Source organism: Gallinula chloropus (assembly GCF_964237585.1).
Source record: "Gallinula chloropus genome assembly, chromosome: 9".
Classification (NCBI taxonomy): Eukaryota; Metazoa; Chordata; class Aves; order Gruiformes; family Rallidae; genus Gallinula; species Gallinula chloropus.
This window is the reverse complement of record NC_140094.1, coordinates 12,807,250-12,830,072: the sequence shown is the minus strand read 5'-3', so window position 1 is coordinate 12,830,072 and position 22,823 is coordinate 12,807,250. Positions and strand designations below refer to the sequence as shown.

The window sequence follows — 22,823 nt, the reverse complement described above, 5'->3', positions numbered from 1 at the left end:
TTTCCAGTGTGGAGCATTGTTACAAAGCCAGGAATTGCTATAAATAAAACCACTGAAATGGAAGTTGAATTGAACTGTGCTGGAGGAGGTGGTTCTATTTACAGTAAAGTGTTATTGTTCATCTTGACTTTTAGTCTAAATAGACAGTAAACTACAGAAGGAGCCAGTGTTGCCTCGTCATGTTCTTCAGGTCTGAGACACTTGTGAACAACTCCTGAAAGGCAGTCTAAACAGAATTACTGCAGGAATCTCCCTAAGAATTCTGCAATTTCGGTGCCTTTCATTGGGTCCCTCTAGGATTATTCTGCTTATGTTGGAAAAGTGTGCACATAATTTTAGTCAAATTGCCTTTAGGCAATAGGCATCGGTGTCTGATGGCTGAAGGAGAATTTCAGGGGAGTTTGCTTTGGTATGGTATCAGTGATACAAAAAATTCTCTTTGTATGTGGCTAAAAGGACATGTTTTATTCAGAGAGAATAATAATTGCTACGTCTTTCTCTTGGAAGTTTAACAGTGATAAAGTCTTCAGTCTCTTTTCCCTGTTGTGCAGGAAAATCAATTTATCCACATCATGGAATGGTTTAGAAGTGCCCGAATATATGCATGGAAAATAATTAATGTAGATACTTAATGTAGGGTCCTGAGGTCAGACCTGTCTCAGGGGAAGAGTTTTCCCAGCCCTGTCCCAGTCGTATTTCCCAGGGACAGACCGATGTACCATGTGAACAATGGCTATTCAACAGCCTGACACTGGTCAGGTCCCAGCTCAGAGGTTTCTACTTGTGCTTGTATGATGAGAAGTTTTGGCAAATAAAGTTCTTGGACATCTCCATAAGAGGCTGTACAACAATGTCAGTTGAGTGGCTAACTGGCTCCTACATCTCTCTTCAGAGGAGATTGTACATATAAAGAATTACTGCAAAGCTGTTGCTATGCAAGAGCTGCTCTTAAAAGCAGATTATTTTTAAACAGGAATTACAGTAAAACCTTCTAATTTACAAAGCTTGCAGATGATGGCATGAACAAATAGCAGGGATTCCTGGAAGAATGCATAGTACTGGAAGATAAATATGACTTCAGGAAGTGAAATAAGCAGAATTTTTCCCACTGATAATAGGAGGTTTGATGTAGCAGGCTGGTTGTTGTTTGGCACTGGTTTTTGGAGACATCTGCCAGGCAAGGACAGGAGAGGGTGCAGAGGGGCTTTTCTCATGTTTAGGCAGTTTCTTTAAAACAAAAACTGTGAGTTTTAGAAGGAAAAAGAAAGGATGCTTCTGTTTTATTTTGGAAGGGGAAAAAAGAAAATGTAGGTGTCTCCTTTTTAAAGCTGGAAACACTAAAGGGCATATAATATTATCAAAATACTTGGGGGTTTTTGAGATAGAAATGGCAAGAACCTCCCCAGGTAAAGTCAACACTTCAGGCAAAGTATTCTTGCTATACCCAGGAGCTTTGGTGTCATCTAACTGCAAAAAGCAGTGTTAAAACAAGTATCTTGAGCTGTCCTAGTTTAATTCCCTGGCAATTATTTCAGTGAAGCAGACGCCCCTTATCCAGAGATCCACTAAGTTGTTGGTATTCTGTTGGGGAAAGTAGCTGTTCACATGTCAGTCTTTGTTAAGAGTTTGTATAGAAAGATGGCTTCAAATATCGACGTTTGCATGCAGTGAGACCTGCACCCTCTGAAACCTGTATCCTCTAGAATTCGCGCTTTCTCAGTTCTTTGTTTCTTGTGCCTTTTCTGAAGCCAGCTGCTTTGCAGATGTTTCCTTTGCTTTGGTTTTAGTTTGCTTTGGCTGCTTTCCCCTCCTTTATATTACTAAATGCATTTTCATGCATGCTCTAATGTTTGCTGTTAACCCACTTCTCAGCCCAGGGACGGACTCGACCATCGAGACGAATCTCCTTCTCCTTCAGCATCTCTCCACTCATTCCTAAGTCTAAAACTCTCTTTTCTATTGGCTCTTCTTCCAGTGATGATGAGGAGGAGTTGGATAGTAAGTAATCGTTTTCTGTGCGTTGCAGCTATTATGGGTGGAAACAAAGGGAATTCTGGTTTTCTGCTTTAGACCTTGAAGCTTCACCTTGCAAACATTGAACTAACCTTTTCCATTGCATGAAGTCTAACAATACTCTCTTGGCCTGTATCTGAATGCTAACTAATGGAAGAATAAAAGGTTTATAATCCAAAGAGTCTTGTCCATCTGCACCGTCACATCTCATGTGGTTAGTTTTGCTCTGTATCTGTGTGGCAGATGTCATCATCTGCCACTGAGCAACAATATAGTCATTACCTTTTTATTAAAACCAAAATACTTATTGTGGGGATGTTGCAGTGTGTGGCGTTAATGGAAGAGGTAGATCCTTGCTCTCTGTAGGTGAGAACAAGTAGATTGCTTGGTTGAAGTAGAAAAGAGGAGAGAAGCCTTAATGTTGAATTCTGAAAATCTTGGTTGCACCTTCCCAGTTCCCCTACTGAGGAAGAAGCACACCTTGTATCCAAACACCTTAAACTGTCCAGGAGTTCATAACTAGATCCTGATATTATAGTCAGAATAGTTTTGTTGGGAAACAGGTGAGTGTTGTGTGGTAGCTGGTTGTAACTCCTGCCAATTTAATTGCTAAAGAAACCCAACTAAGGCAGAAGATTCAATTAAAGTAATTTAGACTCCTCTTGCTTTTTAAAATAAGCCTATCAAAGAGAATTGAAAATGCTTCTTATTTCTTAAGCATGTATTATTAGACTGTTGAAATAAACCAGAACAGGTAATTATTTATTTGGAGCGTCTGCATTAGTTGGTTCAAAGTAGAAGTTTGCAAGTAAACTAGCTCACATCCCTGGTGTCCTTACTGGGATGGGGGAAATCATTTTCCAGTCCAACATATTTTGGTTGCTTACTGAATTAAAAACCAATCTCCACACCATCCATATGTTGTAGGTATCGAAATTCTCCTTTCCTTTCCCAGTCTTCACTGTGGGTTGGTCCCTTCCTACAAGAAAGCCCTGTGCTCTTCCCAGGTGTGATACCACCCACTTCTGTCTTTAAGCTCCTTCCCCTTTGCTCTCTCTTCTCTTCTGCCTTTAGCAAAACTCATAATTTGTGGTCCTCACAAAGTGAGCTGCTAAGATGCAGCTGTGCATTGGTGTCATGCTCCCACAGCAAAAAATACTTTTCACTAAACTTCTCGGTGAATTTGGTTTTTCAATAGGGGTTTTTTTTTGTTGTTGATGTTGTCATTTGGGGGTTTTTAATTCTTTTTGTTTGCTTGTTTTAAGCACCCAACAGTTAAGTAATTCCCCACAGTCAGTTAGGATTTGGCAATTTGGGGGGGGGGGGGGGAGTATTTCTGTTAGCCAGTATTTCTCTTCTCTCCCTCAGTACTGTTGCTGTTACTGGTGAGCATTTAAAGTCACGTCACATACTGTCTCAAAGAAAGATCTTGCTTTCTTTACATGTGTTTTAGTCCCTCACATTTGAGGGTACAGTGGTGACTTGTTGGTTTAGCCACAGCTGTTCATAAGATTGCTTTGGCAATGGGCATTTTTCATCCAGTAATCCCAGACCAGTTTGTTTATTTTTTCACATCTTCAGAGTTCGTTATTCATGAGAGGATGGATGTGTTAACATTGCAATGGCACTTACAGTTAACGTTCCTCAAATCTCCATGCCTCTTCTTCACTAGAGTACGGAGAATTAGTTGCAGCTTGTTTGATATCATGTGTTTAAGATCTGGATTTCGGAGGGCTGGATGAGCCAGTCTCTGCATTTTAGGAAATTACTTTGGATTTCTTGAGCCACAGAAGTTTAATTACTGACAACGTTAAGGAGTAGCGAGCTGGTTTCTTTTGTTTGCAATATCCTAGTCCAGTCACTGCTGTCTGCATAATGGACCTCGATGCGTTACTTCAAGTCCAGCTACCACACAAAGTGGGTGATGCTTAACAGGTGTTCAGTTAAGTACACCAAAATTTACCTGCTAGCCCTGATGCATTGGACATAGAAGTTCTGGCCTTTGAACAAAACTAACTTGTTTTATCAGCTGTGAAATCAGTTTTAGGATTTGAGTTTTGAATCTGGTCATGAGAGGAAACACAAAAATGATGGCATAAACCTTCTTTGCCACAGTGTACCCTAAAAACCCTGAAGGTGAGAAAATTGTGTTTCTGTATGCTCATCTTCTTGGGCTTTATGGCTTGCAGCAGAATATTATATTGTAAACTAAAATATTAAATCATAAGCAGGCTTTCACCTTGATTTTTGTCTGGATCCATTTTGCCTGCCAGTGTCAAGAAATCCCCCCTTTTTACGATGAAACACTATTGCAGTAAAAGATAAATAGTAGATAATTCAAGTTCCTATGCTACGTACTTTCTCAAGGTGCTGAAAAAGTCATAGATACCAAATAGTATAGCTTTTGATTCAGTGTTTGTCTGTTTCTTACCTTAACTGCAAAGAAACAAAAAGGTTTATGCAATGCTTAAATCCAGTCAAATTGATGAATCTATTAAAGCAAAGACTAAGAAGGCTTAACCTGTGCTGAAAGCACACTAGAGCTGAAAAGTAAAGCAGTTGCTTGAGTGTTACCCAGGGAGCTGGGAGTCTGTAAATTACTTGTATGACTTTAGTTGGTGCTTCCATAGTAGATATTATATAAAAACCCAGGACAGTCAGGAAATAGTTGCCTTCGTTTGATATACGTTACACTCTTAATAACTTCATTGTATTTGGATAGATCGTTAATTAGATGAAAGATTTTGCAAGGGTGAGATCGCCAAACAGGGATTTTGTCGTAGCCTGTGCCTGTATTTTAGTCTCTGAGTCTGAAGAAATGATATTTATGACTCAGGCTCTGTTGACACTTGAATCAGTGCTTAGGAAAATGTGTATTTTAGAATCATAAGGCATAATATTGTATGTGTGGTTTTTTCCTAATGCACTTAGTGCTTTTGGGTAGAGAATCATCTTTGCCTCTGATGTCAAGTGGCTCATTTGCTTTCACCCTTAGCTTTAATATGTTAACAGAATTTGAAGTCAAAGTACTGTTTTCTTACATTGTATATGCAGAAGCCTAATAAGATGATTAGTCATGCTACTTCTTGAACTTCAGATAGGACTGCAAACAGTGCGTGCAGTGAGGTCCTGACAAGCTCAGTTACTCTGGCCAGAGCCCCCTCTCCTCTGGATCATTGCATTCTGTTTTTTCAGTATTCTTTGATGGTTCTGGTAAATGGTATCAGCTACCTAATCTGCTCCAAATGCATTGTGCAAGTAGGTTTCTTGTGGTATAAAGAGATTTTGTGTTGTTGGCAGGGCTTCAGCTTCATGTCAAAAGTCAGACTTTCCTCAAGCACACTGTTGTGTGACTAAGCCCTAGGCTGGTAATGTTTCGTGGAAAACAGAATAAGGCTTCCCTTGTTTCCCTTCTCTTTATGAAGTTCTTCAGGATTTTGATGGGAAAATGAACTATAATTTTATCAAGCAGAAGTTTTATACACGAAACCCGGATGCGTTGTACAATAGATTCTTTTTAGTGGTGTATAAATAAAAGCATTGTGGCAGAACGTTTCTCATTTATACCTATTGTTATTGAATTGGCAGTTCTGATTCAGATACCGTGATTTATCAGCAAAGTTAAGATGCACATCCTTTGCTTAAGAGCTGAAGAACGATAAAAAACACTAAGCAGGCTTTAACCTCAGCATCTAATTTGAGAGCACCTGAGGATACAGGGAACAGGCTTTACCCTGAGCACATGAAATCTATTCTGTACACTCACTTCTGGAAAACATTTCCCCTCCTCTTGAACCATCCAAATGCACAAGCTATGTTTTTTTAATTACTGGGCTAAGATTGCAGTCTAACATGTCACACCCCCCCATCCCTCTGATGTTTTCCAGGTACACAGGTGTTGGTTGGCCCCCTGGGTTCTGCAGTTCAAAGGTATGGTATTCTGGGGGGTACCACATCTCTTCTGGTGGGACTCCTGCAGCGAGCTCTGGTTTGGACAACCAAAAGCCTTCCTGGTATCAGTGCACTTCAGCTGAATTGCCAGTGTCATGCTTGTAAAAATCAGTCCCATATGTCTAAAGGCTGAAGAATATTTTAGATCATAAAATATTAATGTTTCTTCAAGGTTTTGTCTCTAACACGGTTTTGTGTTTATTCATAAATAGCATTGTATCAGATGACCTATTATGTAACAATTTTAGATTAGCCTGAGTTACATCTTATGCTAGAAGAAGTACTTGTTCCTCTCTGGTTAATTCTGCCAGGATTTCTATAATGAAGGCCAGAACAATCATGTTTTTGTATGTTGCTTTTCACCCACACAAGCTGTAAAGAGGAGATAATTTGGGTGGGTGTTGGCTTCCCTTGGAGGAAGCTGGGAGTCTTCACCTCTGCTCGCTGCTGGTTTCTCCTCCTTGATTTCATTTGTCTTTCTATTGTTCTGCTTTTGGTTTGTGTTGTACTTCCTATTGACAGAGAATGTCCTTTTCTTTAATTCAATACTAATTTCCTCTGTAATTTCTTATTCTTCCATATAAGCTGAAGAAGTCATAAGCTTGTGCACGTAAAGACTGGCAAAAAATATCTGGCATCCCAGAAATGCCTAAATTAATACAAATAACCATTGCTTTTTGTTAGTTGGTATTGGCATTCTCATTTCTCAGGGGATGCTTTGCAGACAATGTGGTTTCTGTTAAAGACACTCACTGCCTTTTCAGAGTTCATTAGATGGAAGGAGGTCTCTTTTTAAAGGATGATCGCGTGTCTTATCCCTGTCTGCTCCACGTCTGAAATATCCATGGTTAAATGCAAAGCCTGAGTGTGCATCTGCAATACTTGTCTCGTACATGTGCAGATGATACAAGTGATTAGTAGTTATTTGGCCCTGGGAGCAGCAGAGGGTGCTATGTCCTGGTTTGAGAATGGAAATTGCTTAAAAAATAGATAAAAAGATTTCTTAAAACATATGACAAACTACTGAATTGGCATTTTCTCGTCACTTTGTCATCTCTGATGTCACACCATAAAGCAACCTGTAAATCTATTGGATAGTAAATGCATTTGTCCTTCTAAAAAAATTAATCTATCCATTTAATACATGCTTTGGGAGGCAAAAAAATAAAACCAACCTCTTTCTTTTTTTGATTTTAGTATATCTGAAGAGGGCAGCAGCGTCCACCCTAGTAAAGGTGGAACAAAAGTCAGTCGCACCTTCAGCTACCTCAGGAATAAAATGTCCAGCAGCAAGAAGAGCAAAGTAAGTGCTTCTTGTAATTTATACAGCTGTGAAATACCCATAGGCAGTAGAAATGATTTCTGTGTGTCTCCATAGGGTAGTATTTTTGTCTGTGCCTGACTTTTCTTTTTTTTTTCCTTGTTTCTTCCTTTTGGAAAGGAAAGATTGTCTGTGGGGTAATGGGGGGTAGCAACATAGGAAATTTTAGCACCTCAAAATTGAAATGCATCTGAGATGAGGTTTCTGTGCAATGTTTTTGCCCGCAGAATAAAGCTTCATTTATTATAGAGAGTAGATATTGCCCTGCCATGAGTTATGGATTGCAGTGATTGATGGGTCTAATTTTTACAGAACTTGAGGTGTTTAATAAAATGAGGACAGGAGGTGTAAGAAGGGACTGACTGCTGAAGGCTGTGTTGCGTTTCTCTTTTTACCTTTGCCGCAAAGTTCCTGTACACTGCTGGAGAAGTTGTTCAAACTGTGACCTTTAGTCCTGTCCAATGTTTATATTTTCCTCTTTTTTCTGTCCTTGAAACTCTGGAATTTAATTTGCTGAAGGCTGAGTACTGCTCAGCACAGCTGAGTTTCCTGGGAACGGCACTGGTTACAGAAATAAAGATGTTAAACTAAATACTTCATGCAAATGGGTGGTGCTGCCTTAGATTGTCCCCTGAAGATTAATATATCTTTGGGGTTTTTTTTTTGGCTTGGTTGGGTTTTTTTACTTGAATCTCACCTTGGTTTGTCATGTCTGACAGAAGCTAAGACTACATTACCTTGCAGTGGGTGACGTGTATTAATAGATAGGTGATGTGTAGCTAACCTGTTGGCCAATAGTATTGGAAGGCCCCTGAGACACGTAATTACATAATGTCTAAATAGAAGATGGGAAACAAAACGTGGTTATTGTGCCTACCACAAAGTAAGGCTGGGTTGAAGCATGCACGTGTGTGAGGGGTCACGTTTCAACTGCATAAGAAAACCTGATTTTAGTCTTTCCCAACATATGCATCTGATGTTTCAGCCTGAGTCTTTTCTCTAACATAGCTGAGTTCGTGCTGTAATGCCACAACACACAGTTTTGAAGACTGCATCACCTTTGCAGTGAGGTACCAGCTGCAGTAAGATCAGTCACTCTCAATGCATGGTGCCTCATCATGAGGCTGTCTTTACAAGCGTGCAGGTACCAGAGGCTCAGAGCTGCTGCTGAGCAGCTTTTAAGATAAAAGCTCTTCCTGCTGCAAGGTACAATGTAAAAAGAAATTAAAATCCATTTACTGGCAAGAAGTTGTGGAGTGTGTTGCACAGCCTGTGAATGAGACTGGAAATTCATTAACTGGGTGTAAAATCTCTAAGAAAGAACTGGATGTGTACAGGAGATCTGGTTGGGATGGGTAAAAAAAACCAAAACAACAGAAGTGCTTTGAAATATTTGCCTTGTTAAATAAGTGCAGTCTGATTTCAGCAATTTCATGATTGTGTCTGAAATTATTGATAAAGGATTGCTCCTAAATCCCAACAGTATTAAACACTACCAAAATTGCAACTTATAGCAGCTCTGCTATTTTTCCTACCTAAAAAGCCACTGTATCATTCAGATTACAAGTTTTTCTCTGCTTGCAGCAGGATATTTGCATTACACGTGTTCTGAGCTTCAACTGCCCATTTAAATCATTTGACAAAAAACTTTCTTGGGAATACCAATTGTGGCAGACAAAAACGTGTAAGAGTTAAGGAGAAAAACAGCAAACCTTGAAAGAGGAAGCTGGGCAGGAAGAGTTGGTTTTGCTGTCTGGGCTGTCAGGAGAGAGAGAAGCTTCGACTTCTTTCCAGCTATTTTTTTACTTTTCTCCAAGCCTTCAGAAATGCACCATTTTTAAGATGTACCCTAAAATAAAGCCCATCTGAGCCTACTAATGGCAATGATTTTTTTTTTTTCAAATTGTCTAAATATGTAAAGCAGCCCTAAAATAGAAGTGTTTGGCGTATTAACTGGAGGGAGATGCTGACAGAAGTTTGGAATTTACCCGTGTCTGGGATGTACTTTGTGCTATTCAGGGATTAATCAACGAATCTCTTGAAATCAGTAGCTCTCACTGATTCATGTTTGTGAACTCTAAAACATGCTTGTATCTCTGTCAATTAGAAATAAAAAATTACTCCTTTTCTTCATTTTGGTAGAAACTTTCTGGGAAATGATGACAGAAAAATTAGCATGAGTAATTTCTCTTTTTCCTTGACTTGCGCAGTTACCAGGCAGTGCTACACCACAACAGCATTTTGGTGTAGATAGGGGTTGTAAGAGTGGGGGACAGGGAATATTTGTGACGTGTAGAGCAGGAGGAGCTCATACACGTGAATCCTTTCTGTCTGGGAAATCTTCTGCAGCATTTTGTTTACTGAAGTACTACACAGAGACACTGAGGTATGTTAAAATGAACTTTTTCTGTATCCCAAACAGCACAGAGGGTTTGACTTTACCACCCTCTGCCTTTTAAATGGGTGCTCTCATACTGACTTGTGACTTCTAAAATATGAAATCCATCCTTTCATGCGTATATATATTTTTTTTTACTTTTCAATTATTTTCTTTTATAGCAGTGGAAGGGGTAGGGCAAGATGAAAACTGTAAGCAAAGTAGTAAAAACCGTCTTCAAGGAAGTTAGCTGCAATCACTCTGCCCTCCCCTTTTTGCTTAACTCTGCTCGCACTGCCGTGTTCCCCCTGCCCGGCTCTTGACCATTTAGATGGACTAATCCTGGTGGGGAGCAGCTCTCCTGCCCCCGGGGGAAGGATGTCAGTAAGACGGAATGCATTTGCCGAAGTACCTCAAATAACAGTGAAGCTAGTGGGACTTAAGCACTGGGAGGTAAGAGCTTTGTGGTTATTTCAGAGCAGGATCAGTTATTTGAGAGCTTGGGCTGAGTGGCAGTACCCATAGTGTGTTAGTGCACGTTCAAGCCATGAGGCCAGTGCTTCAGGGCGCACTGGCAGCAAGTTGATTCTGTTTTTACAATCCTTTTGTTATAAAAAAGCCAACCTTCCAGTAACTGTCACAGAAAACAAAAAGTAATTTTAAAAAATCTCAATTTGAGACGTGCTGTTTCGGTGGTATGGTTGTGGCATCCTGTGTGTACTTTGCTGTTTCCTCCTTGAAAATGGTGTACTCGTTTCCTCTTTTTCCTGGGGTCGTTCAACTTTATTTAAAATGGGGTTTGCAATGACTTTATGAAGACAGGGTGCTATTCCGGACTATGTGTTACTCCAGACTCTAGAATTACTGGGCTTTGCAGTAAACATCAGGTACATTAAAAGTAGAGAAGGATGAATCTCATTTCAGCATTTTAAGCATGAGTCGAAAAGATCTGCCTTGAGCCAAGGGTGATATTTTCTCCTGGACCTTCACAAGTCCTGGCAGTGGAGCAAAACTTCAGGTGACAGTTTGGTACCATCAGCCAAGGACTAAACTGCGGAGATTTAGCTCTTGAATCTTGCCAGGCTGGACATGGTTAAAGGTGGGCAGGTCAGCGGATGGAGGGACGGGGCTGTGGAGGTTTACGTGTGGTTGTGATCCGAGCTGATGGCTCAGAGGAGGTGGAGATGTGCCGCAAAACAGACTCTTCCTGGCAGGTTTTCTGCTTCAGGCAGGATTATTCCATACGGTAATGCTTCTAGTTTTGCTTATTTGCAGAACAAAATAGTGTTTGGGGCCAGTAAATAGACTTGCTGTTCATGAGGCTTTGTAGGGAGAGACTCCAACACTGGCATTTTGCCTGGGGTGTGTTGGGAGAGGGGAGACCGTAGGCTGAGTTACTAATTATTTGAGTGTGTCATCAAAGGATCAAAATTTTCCCTCTCGGTGATTGCAGAGCTTAATACCTCTTTTAACCGCTTCATGGCAGTTGCACACAGGGGCAGCTCTGCTGCTCTCTGATAGTCAGGCTGTGACAATAATTAGCAAAGGGCATGTGGCATATTAACAACAAAATGCAGAGATAAGCTTACAGAAACCTTTATCGGTTTATGCTTAAGCTTCTCTTTCAGATGCCATAAAATCTGCTGTTAACAGTTAAAATTCAGATCTGGAGCTGAATTTTATGGTAAACATTTTCTAGGCTAGTGCATAGAAGGACAAGGAGTTGCTGCAATACAAATTCTGAGGTTTTCTGTGGAGTTTTCCTTAAGAAATATTTATGAAAACTTCAAATCCACAAAAGCCTACAGGGAAAACCATTTCAAATTTTTAGTATTTAGCATTTCCTGTCTCAGGTAGCAATAGACAGGTAAGCAAAAACTGTTAGAAGTTGGAAAGCTGGGCTGTATTTGTCATCTTTCTGAAGCTGAGTAGCCCAGAGGTTGAATTGTGGCTTCTGGACAAGACAATGCTTTATGGTATTGCTGCTGTTCCTCAGCCTTTCTGTGATGCCATAGTTTGAGAGTTTGTAAAAGATCCATTGCCCCCAAAGATCTTCACATGGTTACTTGAGGTTTCATGGAACTCTTGAAAAAATGGCTAGCAAGAAGGAAGACAGAGGTGGAAATACTCTGGCAGTGATGCTGCCCAGGCACTGTGGAAGAGCTTATGTTCTCCATTAAAAATGCAGTTACAAAGCACAAATCTTAGGGGATGGCCTTAAAACAGAACTGTGCTGCAAATTTGATGCACATTTACATGTGGTGTTTGTACTTAACACAATTCACTGAAAGTGCCAAAGAGATTGATGAGAGCTCAGAAGAAGCAAAGAGGTAAGTCATTCAACCAAACATACATAAAACAAAGGTGGAAGGAAATAGTTACCTTCAGAACAGGCTCAATTTGGTCTCCACTGGTGAGGTACCTGTGCAGAAGGCTCTCAGAGTTAATAGTGTGTTAATCCACATCCATGGGGGCTGTAAGCTGACTGTTTTAAACAGAGAGCGGTGCAGACACATGGGTATTGTTGTGTGCCGATCGATATCGTCACAGTGCCAAAGGCAAACACTGAAGAATCTATAACTAGAGAGTAGAGCTCTGCAAAGTAACGAGGCATTTGCTCATTTTCTCTCGGCAGGAAAAGGAGAAAGATAAAGAGAAGACTAAAGAGAAGGACAAAGATTCCAAGGAGAAGGAAAAAGATAAAAAGCTGTTAAATGGACATCTCTTCACTGCAACTTCTGTTGTAGCCCAAGCAACCTGTTACCACTGTATGAAACCTTTCAATAAGGATTCGTACTACTGTGCAAGTGAGTCAAGGGGTTTTTTTCCCCCTCTTCCCTTTGTTTTTCATTAAGTGATGTGGGAAATGTAAACCTTATGCTTTATTTTCCTCTTACTTAAGGATGTGAAGTTGGGAGGGAGACTTTGGAAATAATGGTTCATGGAGCAGCATGTTGCCTTATGGAAGCTGGACTGAAATGAGTCGTGGCTTCAAGGAGGTGTTCTGCACCCTCCTTCCTTGCCTGTGCTATGACATCGCAGCATCCTACGAGGCTTTCTGCCCCTGTGTGTTGGGATGTCAGTCAGGTGGAGGACTTTGGTCATTTCACTGTGTTGGAGCTTGGGGCTGAGGTAATTTGTTGAGATGGATGGAGGTCAGGGAAAGACAGGTTAAATCATGGCTTTTATTTCTTTTTACATCCCACCCACCTGTAGTACATGGCTTTAGTTCTGTGAAACACTGCTCCAATGAGACCTCAGCAAGAACAGCACAATGCAGCAAAGAGATACTAACCCTTTTCTCCCTTTATAAGTGAAACTGTGTCACAGGTCAAACGGCAGCTACCTGTGTGCATGTGAAGTGCGCTCCGTACAGCGCAGGCAGAGCGGGAACCACAGCAGAGGGTTTCTGTGAGATCGGTTATTTTGTTCCCTTTTCTTATCAGATGGTTTCTCATGCCTGTAGCTCGATAAGGTCAGCAGTGTTTATGTGGTCAAGACCAGAATGGTGGTTGGTTTTTGCAGTGACCCAAAGCTACAGAATATGCAGACACAGTGACTTTCCCACTGCAGCTCAGGACTCTCCCTTCCTCACTGTTAGTAATACTTTTTTCTTCACCAGCCTAGAAATGAATCAAAGTGTATGAGAATCACTCCCCAGCTGTAGCAGGAGGCTCTGGCTCTGTTCTGGTAGATGAGCAGAGTATAAAACATGCCCAGTGAGCAGGGGAAGGAGCAGCCAGCTGAATCCCAAATGGCATCTCTGCGTTTCCTGGAAGAGAAGAGGTTTCAGCAAACTTGTTTGCATGAGACATGCTCCGTGTCAGCCTGATGGGAACTGGAAAACAGTGACAATTATGAGCGCTCCAGTGCCTCCTCCACCTTTCTCCACTTGACTTTCTTAACAGCTTCTGAAGCCACTTAAAATCAAATATATCCCAGTTTAACTCTCCACATCCTAATGAGTTAAAATAATCCAACCATGTCATACGTTTCTGCATGGATGTTCTTTCCTTATTTTTCAATGTACAACAGGAACTGATTGTAAGCTTTCTGCACTGGCCAGACAATGAATCCCACAAAGGAAAGTTCAGTCAGTGCCCACGTTCTAAGCTCGCCTTGGAGAGTGGCCCTTTCTCCTATCCCCTCCTAACACCAGCCATCATATGCCTTTGGAATGGCTGACAACTGGCAGCAGAGGCTCTGTTGTTACTGTGCTGTTGTTAACTACTTTCTTCATACAGAAGAGGACATATTTTGCTGCTACCATCACTGCTACATTTTTCCTGCACATGATTTTTTCTTAATGCCTTTTAAAGCATGGGATCATTTTAAATCACAGTCCAGTGATACCCCCAGCTTCCTCAAACAACAAGTCAATGCTGAAATATTTAGCATACTCTAAAACGAGTAGACAAGCAAAAAATCCTAATTTTTAATAGCATTCTGCCTGGTCTTATATTTTTTTAAAGTTCAGTGATGCAGAAAAGAAGCTTTTTAGGGTTTAAATTATTGTTATTAGTGATACAGAGGAGTTGGAGAAACTTTCTACAAGCTGAAGAGATAAATTGGGGGAATAAAGTCCCTGAAACTAGATTTTTCAATCTGAAAAAATCAAAATGCTCTATTGCTAAATGGTACATACTAAAGAACTGCCTTCAGGCTTGAATGTAAAAGTTCACGATCCTCTTACTGCCTCTTCTCGTGCACGGAAACGGGTTCTCTTTTCTGTTTGATTTGACAGAGTGATTATGCATGTGGGTTCCTGCGAGGAAATGCAGTTTTATTTTGTGTCTTGTTTTTTTTACACAGGAAATTGTGACAAAATAGCTACACCCTTACCTTTGTAGCCTTCCCATTACCTCTCTCAAAATATTGATAGATTTACTGGCTTTTATTAAGTGGGCTCAAATGTAAGACAGGGTAGGACTGTGAGCATGTTTTGTCATTCTGGGTGTGGAATTTTTTTTCCTTTCATGTTTCTTCCAGAAATAATTCAGAACTTTATGCTTACAATGCAGCATGTGCTTAAAATATACTTCATGATCTGTGTTCATATGTGTTGCCATGAATGAGTGGAAATAACAGGTTTCTCTAAGCTGCTGAATCTCATCTGAGAGCATCTGAGTTGGGATCTTTTATAGAATAGTTTAGGTTAGAAAAGACCTTTAAGATCATCAAGTCCAATTGCTAACCTCTGTCAGAAGAGTTAATGCTCTGAACCTGATTATGAAATATGATATTTAAAAAAAACAGATACCCAGAAATCTGCTGGCTGAGACTGTGGGAAGACTCATGGTATTCCCGGTATACAGCTTTTGCTCTGGCATATTTGCAGTAAAGGGTGGTGTTAAAGCAAGATGCTCTTTGCATTGGTTGGGCTCTTGGACCAGAAAAGTGGCTTCAGTCTAGTTTTCAGCAGGAATTCCCAACCACACAGACACAGTCACCCAACAGACGATTCTTTTCTGATAATTCTGTAGTACGGTAGCACTTGGCTCCTGTACTGATAGTCTGAGTTTATGTAAATTAATTTTCCTGTCTTTTGGATTCTGTAATCCTCATTTTGATAAGAACAATATTTGTGTTTTCAGAGAAAATATTGGCCCTACCATCGGTTTCTGTTTCTGTCTTCCACATCTGCTTTCCACCTTACTTTTCTCTCAGAGGAATAACTCCATCTCTTCTACCTCTTCTTTCTTCTCTTCTAAGACCCATTAAGACCCTGGCAACTCAACCTTGCAATGATTTTTAAACAGAATTTCCTGTTAAATTCCACAAGGAAATCTTGTTAACAAACAAGGGGCTAATTATCTGGGAAAGCATCCTGTCTCTCAGTATCTGTATTTTCGCATGTAAACCACAATGATGCCTGAAAATTGCAATTCTCAGTTGTGCAAGATAACAGTTTGGATTACAAGTGGCAAAAATTGACCTTTTTTCTGTGTGTTTTTTTGATTAATTGGTCATGTGGGTTTTTTTACTCTTGACAGACTGCAATGCAATTGTTCACAAAGGCTGTAAGGAGAGCTTTGCTTCTTGTGCAAAGGTCAAAATGAAGGTAAGAGATTTCATTTACTCTACTGAATAAACAAAAAAGTTTAAACAATTTAGCTTGCAGATATATAGCAACATCTACGGTACATCCCAAAGTTTCCAGCTTGTTGGAAAGAACTTCAGCCCCTGTGAAATTCCCTCCTGAAATTCCCCAGAGCCACATGTTAATATAGTAGCTGTCCCCAAGTCTGTGATGCTCTACATCAGTGCCACAGGGTTTGGTGGCAGCAGATTCCCTGCAGTACACAAGGACCTTGAGATTTAAAATAAACCACTTTGCTGGCAAAATTCAGGGGTGTCCAGCACCCTTAAGCACCTTAATTCTGAAATGCTGCACCCTGTAATGCATGTGTATCTAATGCATAACGAAAACTGCTAAATATGTATGTTGTTTATATGAGGAACATGCAGAATTTGTACTTGCCCCAAATGTGAGGAACCTCTTCTGCAGTATGGTTCTCCAAGCGAGTTAATGTTTATACAATTATGATTCTCAGTTCTCTTCAGTGTTGTCAGCACTTTCTCTTCTCATTTTCCTATTTGCTGTGCAGTTCTCCATCTGTTATTTTGCCCATCTCATTGATAGGGACTGTGGGGGAGGCGTGTGTGTGCATGAATACATGTATATAAAAAAATACATATACAGCCAAGAGCTGATCTGTTCTGAGAGGATTCAGAAAAAAGCCCAGCTTTTTATTTTTGTTATGTGGCCCAGCCTGGTGGGAGAAGGGAGGAAGAAATTACAGTGAATTTCATTTTTATTTCAGCCACAGAGAGGGATGCTGCAGGCACATGATACCTCTTCATTACCCACAGTAACCATGAGAAACAAAAGTAAGAAAATTTCCTTTCCTTCTGCTTTGGTGGTGGTCCATATCTGCTGTTCTTAACTGTTCTGTCAGCTAAGATTCAATAGTATGAAAGATAAGTGTTTATCAAAACAGGGGGGAGAGCATCTTCTGTGCATGATAAGCAAGTTTCAGAAGATGTACTGAAGTTGCAGAGTTCACCCACTTCTGCAGCGTCTGTGTAGCTTTAACCAAATGCAAATTCACATTTAGAATTAGCTATTTGACTGTAGCTTGCAGAATGCCTACAGCTGGTAAACCCACAAAATCTGGAAGACACACAGCCTCTGTCCATGGGTGTCAAACATTGGAAAGAGTCCAACTATGGGTATTACATAAACAGAAATTGTTAAGATCACAGGTGGAGTGGATGCCTGTTCAAAATACATTTTTTCTTTCAATTAAATAGTCTTATGCTTTGAGGTAGTAAAAGCAGAAAGCTTAATTTATAATAGGAGTAATACTGAGAGACTTTTCCTGGTCGCACTGCACAGCATGACCGAGGGCAAGGAATTGGAGTGAAATAGCCCACATGGGTTTTGTAGTGCCATGATTTGATAAGCTTATTTAGTGACAGCTTGGAGTAGTTCTACTATATGGAACCACAGCTGTACTCACTGTGGTATTTCTCATGAAATTCAGAGGTATCCCTCCAGAAAACAGATAAGCACCTAAAGAAGGGGAAATCTGGAATTAATAGGAAAAAATTAGTTTAAAAGTATGTGATAGTATAATGAGATAAGGTTAGCATTTCTGTGTGGTATGTACTAATAGAAAAACCTGTCTTCAAAGAGTTAAACCAGAAACAGGAAGCAACAGAGTAGATTTCTACATGCAGTTATTTATCAAATACAATTAAATTCAATTCCCCAAGTGTACGTTAGGTTACTAGACTTGCAGGTCCCACTCAGATCTTCTAAGCATAGTTCAGTGGAGTTGGTTCTGCACAGAGATCGATGTCAGTCCCTTCATACAACTCTTTCTAACAGCTGAGATCTCCTGGTGACAACTTCAGAAAGAGAAAGAAGTGCATATTAGAGCCTGTTTTCTTTAAATCAACGTCAACACAGTTAACACAGTTGCATGAGCTGACTTTTCTGACACTTCCCTTCCAGGTTCACAACCAAAGGAGCGCCCTCGCTCTGCAATACTTGCTCCTGATGAAAACACCGTAACCTCAATATTCAATAACAGGAGATCACAACAGCCTACAGCACTTTCCAAAAGCGTCTCAATACAGAACATTGCAGGGTAAGTTTTGTCCCTGTGCACGTGAGGATGTGTTTATTACCTAACACTGTGAGCACAGAGGAGTTCAGATCTCATTAAAAACAAATTTGTGTACTATGATTTGTGTTAAATGTACAAAAGAGGATCACAAAACCAGAAATGCCCCTATTATATATGATAGCATCAGTTGTCTTCTGCACAATCAGATTGTCTGGGTTAGGTTAGTCATGGCATGAGTTCAGAGGCATCTGAGCTGGTCTGGTTATATTTAAGGCCACTTCATATAGATGCTTTGGGCTCCAGGAGGAAATTCCCTTGCCTTGGGCTGGGTACTGTGCAAGGACACATCTGCAGCTCAGATACAGTATTCACTTTCATGACCATAACAGTAGGGTGGAGGAACAGAGCTCCAGTCTTTGTGGTGCTTCAGAACTGCATTGTACATAATTAATTTAAAGAAAAAAAATAGAAGAAAATTTAACTTGTGGTCCCTACATTTTCTACCTATCAGGTAGTTCTACACACAGGCAGTAGCATGGACTGGCATGTTCTGGGCTGTTTGTGTGTCCCAGCTATTCATGGTGAACTTTATTTCAGCCCATTTTTCTGCTCTTTCTCAGAGCTAGTGCTAAAGACCCTTGGATAGCTTTTTTAGTTGCATTTTTGCACTGCTTGCACCAATGACAGTGAGGTTGGGAAGTGATTGTACAATGGAAAGCCGTAAAAAGGAGTTAGCCAAACCATAAAGCTTCAGGTGTGATTCTTTATAGGAGAAGCACCATCACTCAGAACTATAGATCTTGCAGCTTGTTGAGCTCCAGTGGGTAGCTGTTAGGAAACAATTAATAAAAGTACATTTCTTTACATAACTCTGCAAGGCTTGCTTTGATTTTCAATTCATATTTAAAGTGCTTCTTTTGTGTGTCAGAAGTAGTTTGGCTAGTTTTTGTATGTCATAAATGGTATTGTGTGTGATGGTTTTCTGCAGAGTTGGAAATGATGACAGCTTAATACACACCTGGAAATTTCTGTCGCAGTCCACAGACTCCTTACATAAAATCAGCCGGGTGAATGAATCCATGGAGTCACTGGTTGATGAAGGTAAGAGCTGGCCATGGCATTTACAGCAACAGGAAGGTCTCACTGCTGCTTTCCAGAAATATAAAATCCATGTTGGCCTTTCAGCAAGTATTTTCCTTTCTAATTGACAGTTAAAGGGCATTTACTTTTATCTAGAATATTAGTATGATAAACTAAAACAAAGCCCCACACACTGATTTCTTTAGCTTGAATTGTGGGAAAACATTTAGAAGGTGTCAGTTACAGTTGAGTTATTTGGAACTTAGCTCAGGGGAAAATATTTCCTATTTCATTCTGTGCCTCTGGCCCATTCATACAGCCACAGATTTTGCACTCTGCCACCTTTTTCATGCTGATATCTTGTATTTTGTATTTTTCCTAGAGCAAGGAAGGGAGAAGAAGGTTCAAGAAGGACAGGGGGCTACTGGAGAGGTTACAAAAAAGGGCTATGAAGATGATTAGGGGATTAGTACTTCTGTCTTAGGAATAGAGGCTGAAGGACTGTGGACTTTTTAGCCTAGAGAAGAAAAGACTGAGGGGGAAACTTATCAATACTTATAAATACTTGAGGGGTGGGGGTCAGGAGGATGGGGTCAGTCTTTTTTCAGTGATGTCCAGTGACAGGGCAAGAGGCAGTGGGCATAAACTTGATTACAGGAAGTTCCACCTAAACGTGAGGAGGAACTTCTTTACTGTGAGGGTGGCAGAGGACTGAGACAAGGCTGCCCAGAGAGGCTGTGGAGTCTCCATCTCTGGAGACATTCAAAACCCAACTGGACGTTGTCCTGTGCAAGCTGGTGTAGGTGATCCTGCTCTGGCAGGGGGGTTGGACTAGGTGATCTCCAGAGGTCCCTGCCAACCCCAAACATTCTGTAATTCTGTGAAACATACTGTTTATTTTTGTAGGTTTGAAAGCAAATTCAGTTAAATTAATTTCTCAGGTTTAAATAATTTTTATATGGGTTTTTTTAGGATATAATCAGTACTTTTACATCTTAACCATTATTTATCTGAAAAGAGAAGAATACTCTAATTTATTAAGGACTAAACAAGGGCATGCTCATGGTGGCAAAATTGCCCAGTTCCTTCATAAAAGTGCACTCTTTTCTAAGTGTATATATGTACATATGCAATGTACGTAGTGTTCAGTTCTAGCATCAGCTTCAGCTTTCTGAGCTTGAAAGGAGAGACCCCACACGGGTCATAAGTTCCCTTGATTCAGTGATGTAAATGAAGGACAACAAACTGGGTATTGGTTTTTTTTTAATTTTGCTGCAGTGTTGTTGCATTGCAGATAAAGAATTCATTATCTTTTCTCTGAGGTAGAATTTCATCTGTGGGAAAATCGTGAACTAGGTTTGTGCAACCAGCAAATAACCTTTAAAAGTGCTTTTGATGACCTGGTACCTAGGTGGTATAAGTCCAAATGATCACCTTCCTGTCACTACAGGTGAATGTGATGTCTGTGATATTGACAGAGAAAGCCTAAACCTAAATAAATAGAGAGGAGACAAGTTACCCACATCTTAATGGCATTTATTTTGCTTTGTGAAGGTGCAGACATGAATGAAGGACAGCTTATGGGAGACCTGGAATTAGATTCCAGGCAGCTGGAGGCAGAGTCCTGGAGCCAAGCAGTGGACAACACGTTCCTAAATCAGCAAAAGAAAGATGTTGTCAAACGGCAAGATGTCATTTATGGTGAGAGATACCTGCATCTTCATTTTTCACTCATTGTAGATAGCCTCTTCATATACTTACATTCATGGATTTGGGAAGCTTTAGGTCAGTGAACAGGAACATTGTCTTGGCTTCCTGAGAAGCCAGTTTCTTTCTTGGAAGTTTTTAGAAATATAATGTATTCTGTGAATGCTTTCTTTCTGCCTTTCAAAAGCAGGAGCCATCAAAAAACCCAGAAATTGCCTCATTTGTCTGTTGATGACATTTAAACTCCCATTACAGCAGAGCAGCAAGCTAGGGAGTCTTCTGCTGGATGCAAGACCCATCCTGTATGGCAAAAGCATCCTGTGTTTTTAGGGCAGCCCTGAGGCGTTAGGGAGGAGCAGATAACAGTGCTGAAGGTTCAGACCTCAGCAGTGATGTCCAAAGGTCTTTACTGTGGGACTCCTCTACCCCTTATTTCTTCCACGTGTGAAACTCTTGATTTATGTTTCAATACCTGAATTTTTCTGAAGCCACTTACAGAGGTTTCAGGTTATAGAACTTTCTAATGACAGCTTTTCCCTGTACCATGCACCCATCCCTTGATCTGATTTGGCTGGCCCTATGTGGATCCAGGAGTTGGACTCAATGGGTCCCTTCCAGCTCAGGAGATTCTATGACTATGACTATGTACTCAACAGTGACCTTGGTTTTGACCTTGTCCTGTACAGAGCTAATGCAGACAGAAATGCATCACGTCCGCACCCTGAAGATCATGAACGATGTATACAGCGCGGGGATGTTAAAGGAACTGCAGTATGACCAACAAGTTGTGGACAAGATCTTTCCCTGCCTGGAAAGTTTGCTGCACATCCACAGTAACTTCTTCCAGCGGATTCTGGAAAGGAAGAAGGAGTCGTTGGCAGAGAAAAGTGACAAGAACTTTGTTATCAAGAGGATAGGTGACATCCTGGTGAATCAGGTAAGCACTGGAAAATGCTTGCACTTCTGAGAGCACAGCTGGAAACCAGGCACTCTTCCTTTCCCTCCTGCTTATGCCTGTTAGATAATGATAGGAGATGGCACCTCTACTCTTCACACACGTAAAAAATCTCCATCTCTGCTTTTTGCAGCATCTTCTTTTCTTTCAGAGGAAAGTCTAATAATGAAAATCTATTTTGTTTATGTTGGGGGAGGAGCAGCATTCCCTGACAGACGCAGAATGGTTTGACCCACAGTCAGTTAACTGACTTGCTATTTAACTTTGGGTGGGTCGTTTTACTTTTCTTCTTTTGTGCTTTCTCTCTTCTTTTTGTCTGTCTTTTTTTTTTTGGTGGTGGTTTTTAATCCCTGTGAGGTAGAATACCAGATCTTGTGGTGTGAACTCAGTCAAGTCCCAAACTGAGCTCTTTGCTTTCTAGAGATCTGCTTGCTTGGTTCAGGATGCTTTGGACTAATTTGTTTTCATCAAGTTCTTTAAAGAGACTGGCAGGCACTACTGAGATATCACACCAGGAGCTCTGTGCAAATTGGACCTCTCTGTCTCATGTCTTGCAGTTCTCTGGTGAGAACGCCACGCGAATGAAGACAACGTACGGCAATTTCTGCGGCCATCACAATGAGGCCGTGAATAACTTCAAAGACCTGTACTCAAAGGACAAGCGGTTTCAGGCATTTGTCAAGGTAGGACCTGGTAGAGCAGACACAGTCAATGGAAGAAGTGTGTCCTTTCTGCACTCCTGGTGAGTGTTTTGCTGCAAAACTGAAATTTTCATCTTTTTTACCTTAGAAAAAAATGAGCAGCTCCCTGGTGAGGCGGCTTGGGATTTCTGAGTGTATCTTGTTGGTAACACAGAGAATCACAAAGTACCCGGTCCTTTTACAAAGGATACTGCAGTACACCAAAGGTAGGCTCCAGTTCCACTATTCTATGTGTGTATTTGTTCCTCTAGAGTAAATTTCTTGGATCCTGTTTTCAGGTGAAGCAGATTTTCTTAGAATAGACCTACTGATTCAGTTGTCACTGTCTCACACCAGTGTAACAGCATAATTTAGTTTCATGTCTCTATTTAGGATTAATTATTCAAGTGCCTTAATGTAGTTGTTATAAGTCTGTCTCTAGCTAATTAGGGAACAGGGTGCTTAGACTCCCCAAAGTCTTCCAGCTTGCTTTTCTTTGATAGCAGCTAAAATACGTGGTTAATTTGTGCATTTCATCTAGACTCTCTCATATACCAAGTGTATTGAACTAGTCCATGGCCTCAACCATGCATGTGGAAGGTTT

General features: G+C 40.6%; 1 protein-coding gene across 1 annotated transcript in view; it reads left to right on the top strand.

Moving 5' to 3' along the window:
• AKAP13 (A-kinase anchoring protein 13) overlaps positions 1-22,823 on the top strand; it is a gene marked incomplete at its 5' end in the record, with an annotated part of 150,529 nt that overhangs the window by 114,378 nt on the left and 13,328 nt on the right. Inside the window, 12 exons of the mRNA XM_084267772.1 lie at positions 1,873-1,998; positions 5,901-5,943; positions 7,162-7,267; positions 12,298-12,469; positions 15,656-15,723; positions 16,487-16,553; positions 17,683-17,818; positions 18,786-18,898; positions 20,432-20,578; positions 21,271-21,521; positions 22,097-22,222; positions 22,329-22,446. Coding sequence (XP_084123898.1) covers positions 1,873-1,998; positions 5,901-5,943; positions 7,162-7,267; positions 12,298-12,469; positions 15,656-15,723; positions 16,487-16,553; positions 17,683-17,818; positions 18,786-18,898; positions 20,432-20,578; positions 21,271-21,521; positions 22,097-22,222; positions 22,329-22,446 — 1,473 coding nt within the window. The remainder of the gene's footprint in view (positions 1-1,872; positions 1,999-5,900; positions 5,944-7,161; positions 7,268-12,297; positions 12,470-15,655; positions 15,724-16,486; positions 16,554-17,682; positions 17,819-18,785; positions 18,899-20,431; positions 20,579-21,270; positions 21,522-22,096; positions 22,223-22,328; positions 22,447-22,823) is intronic.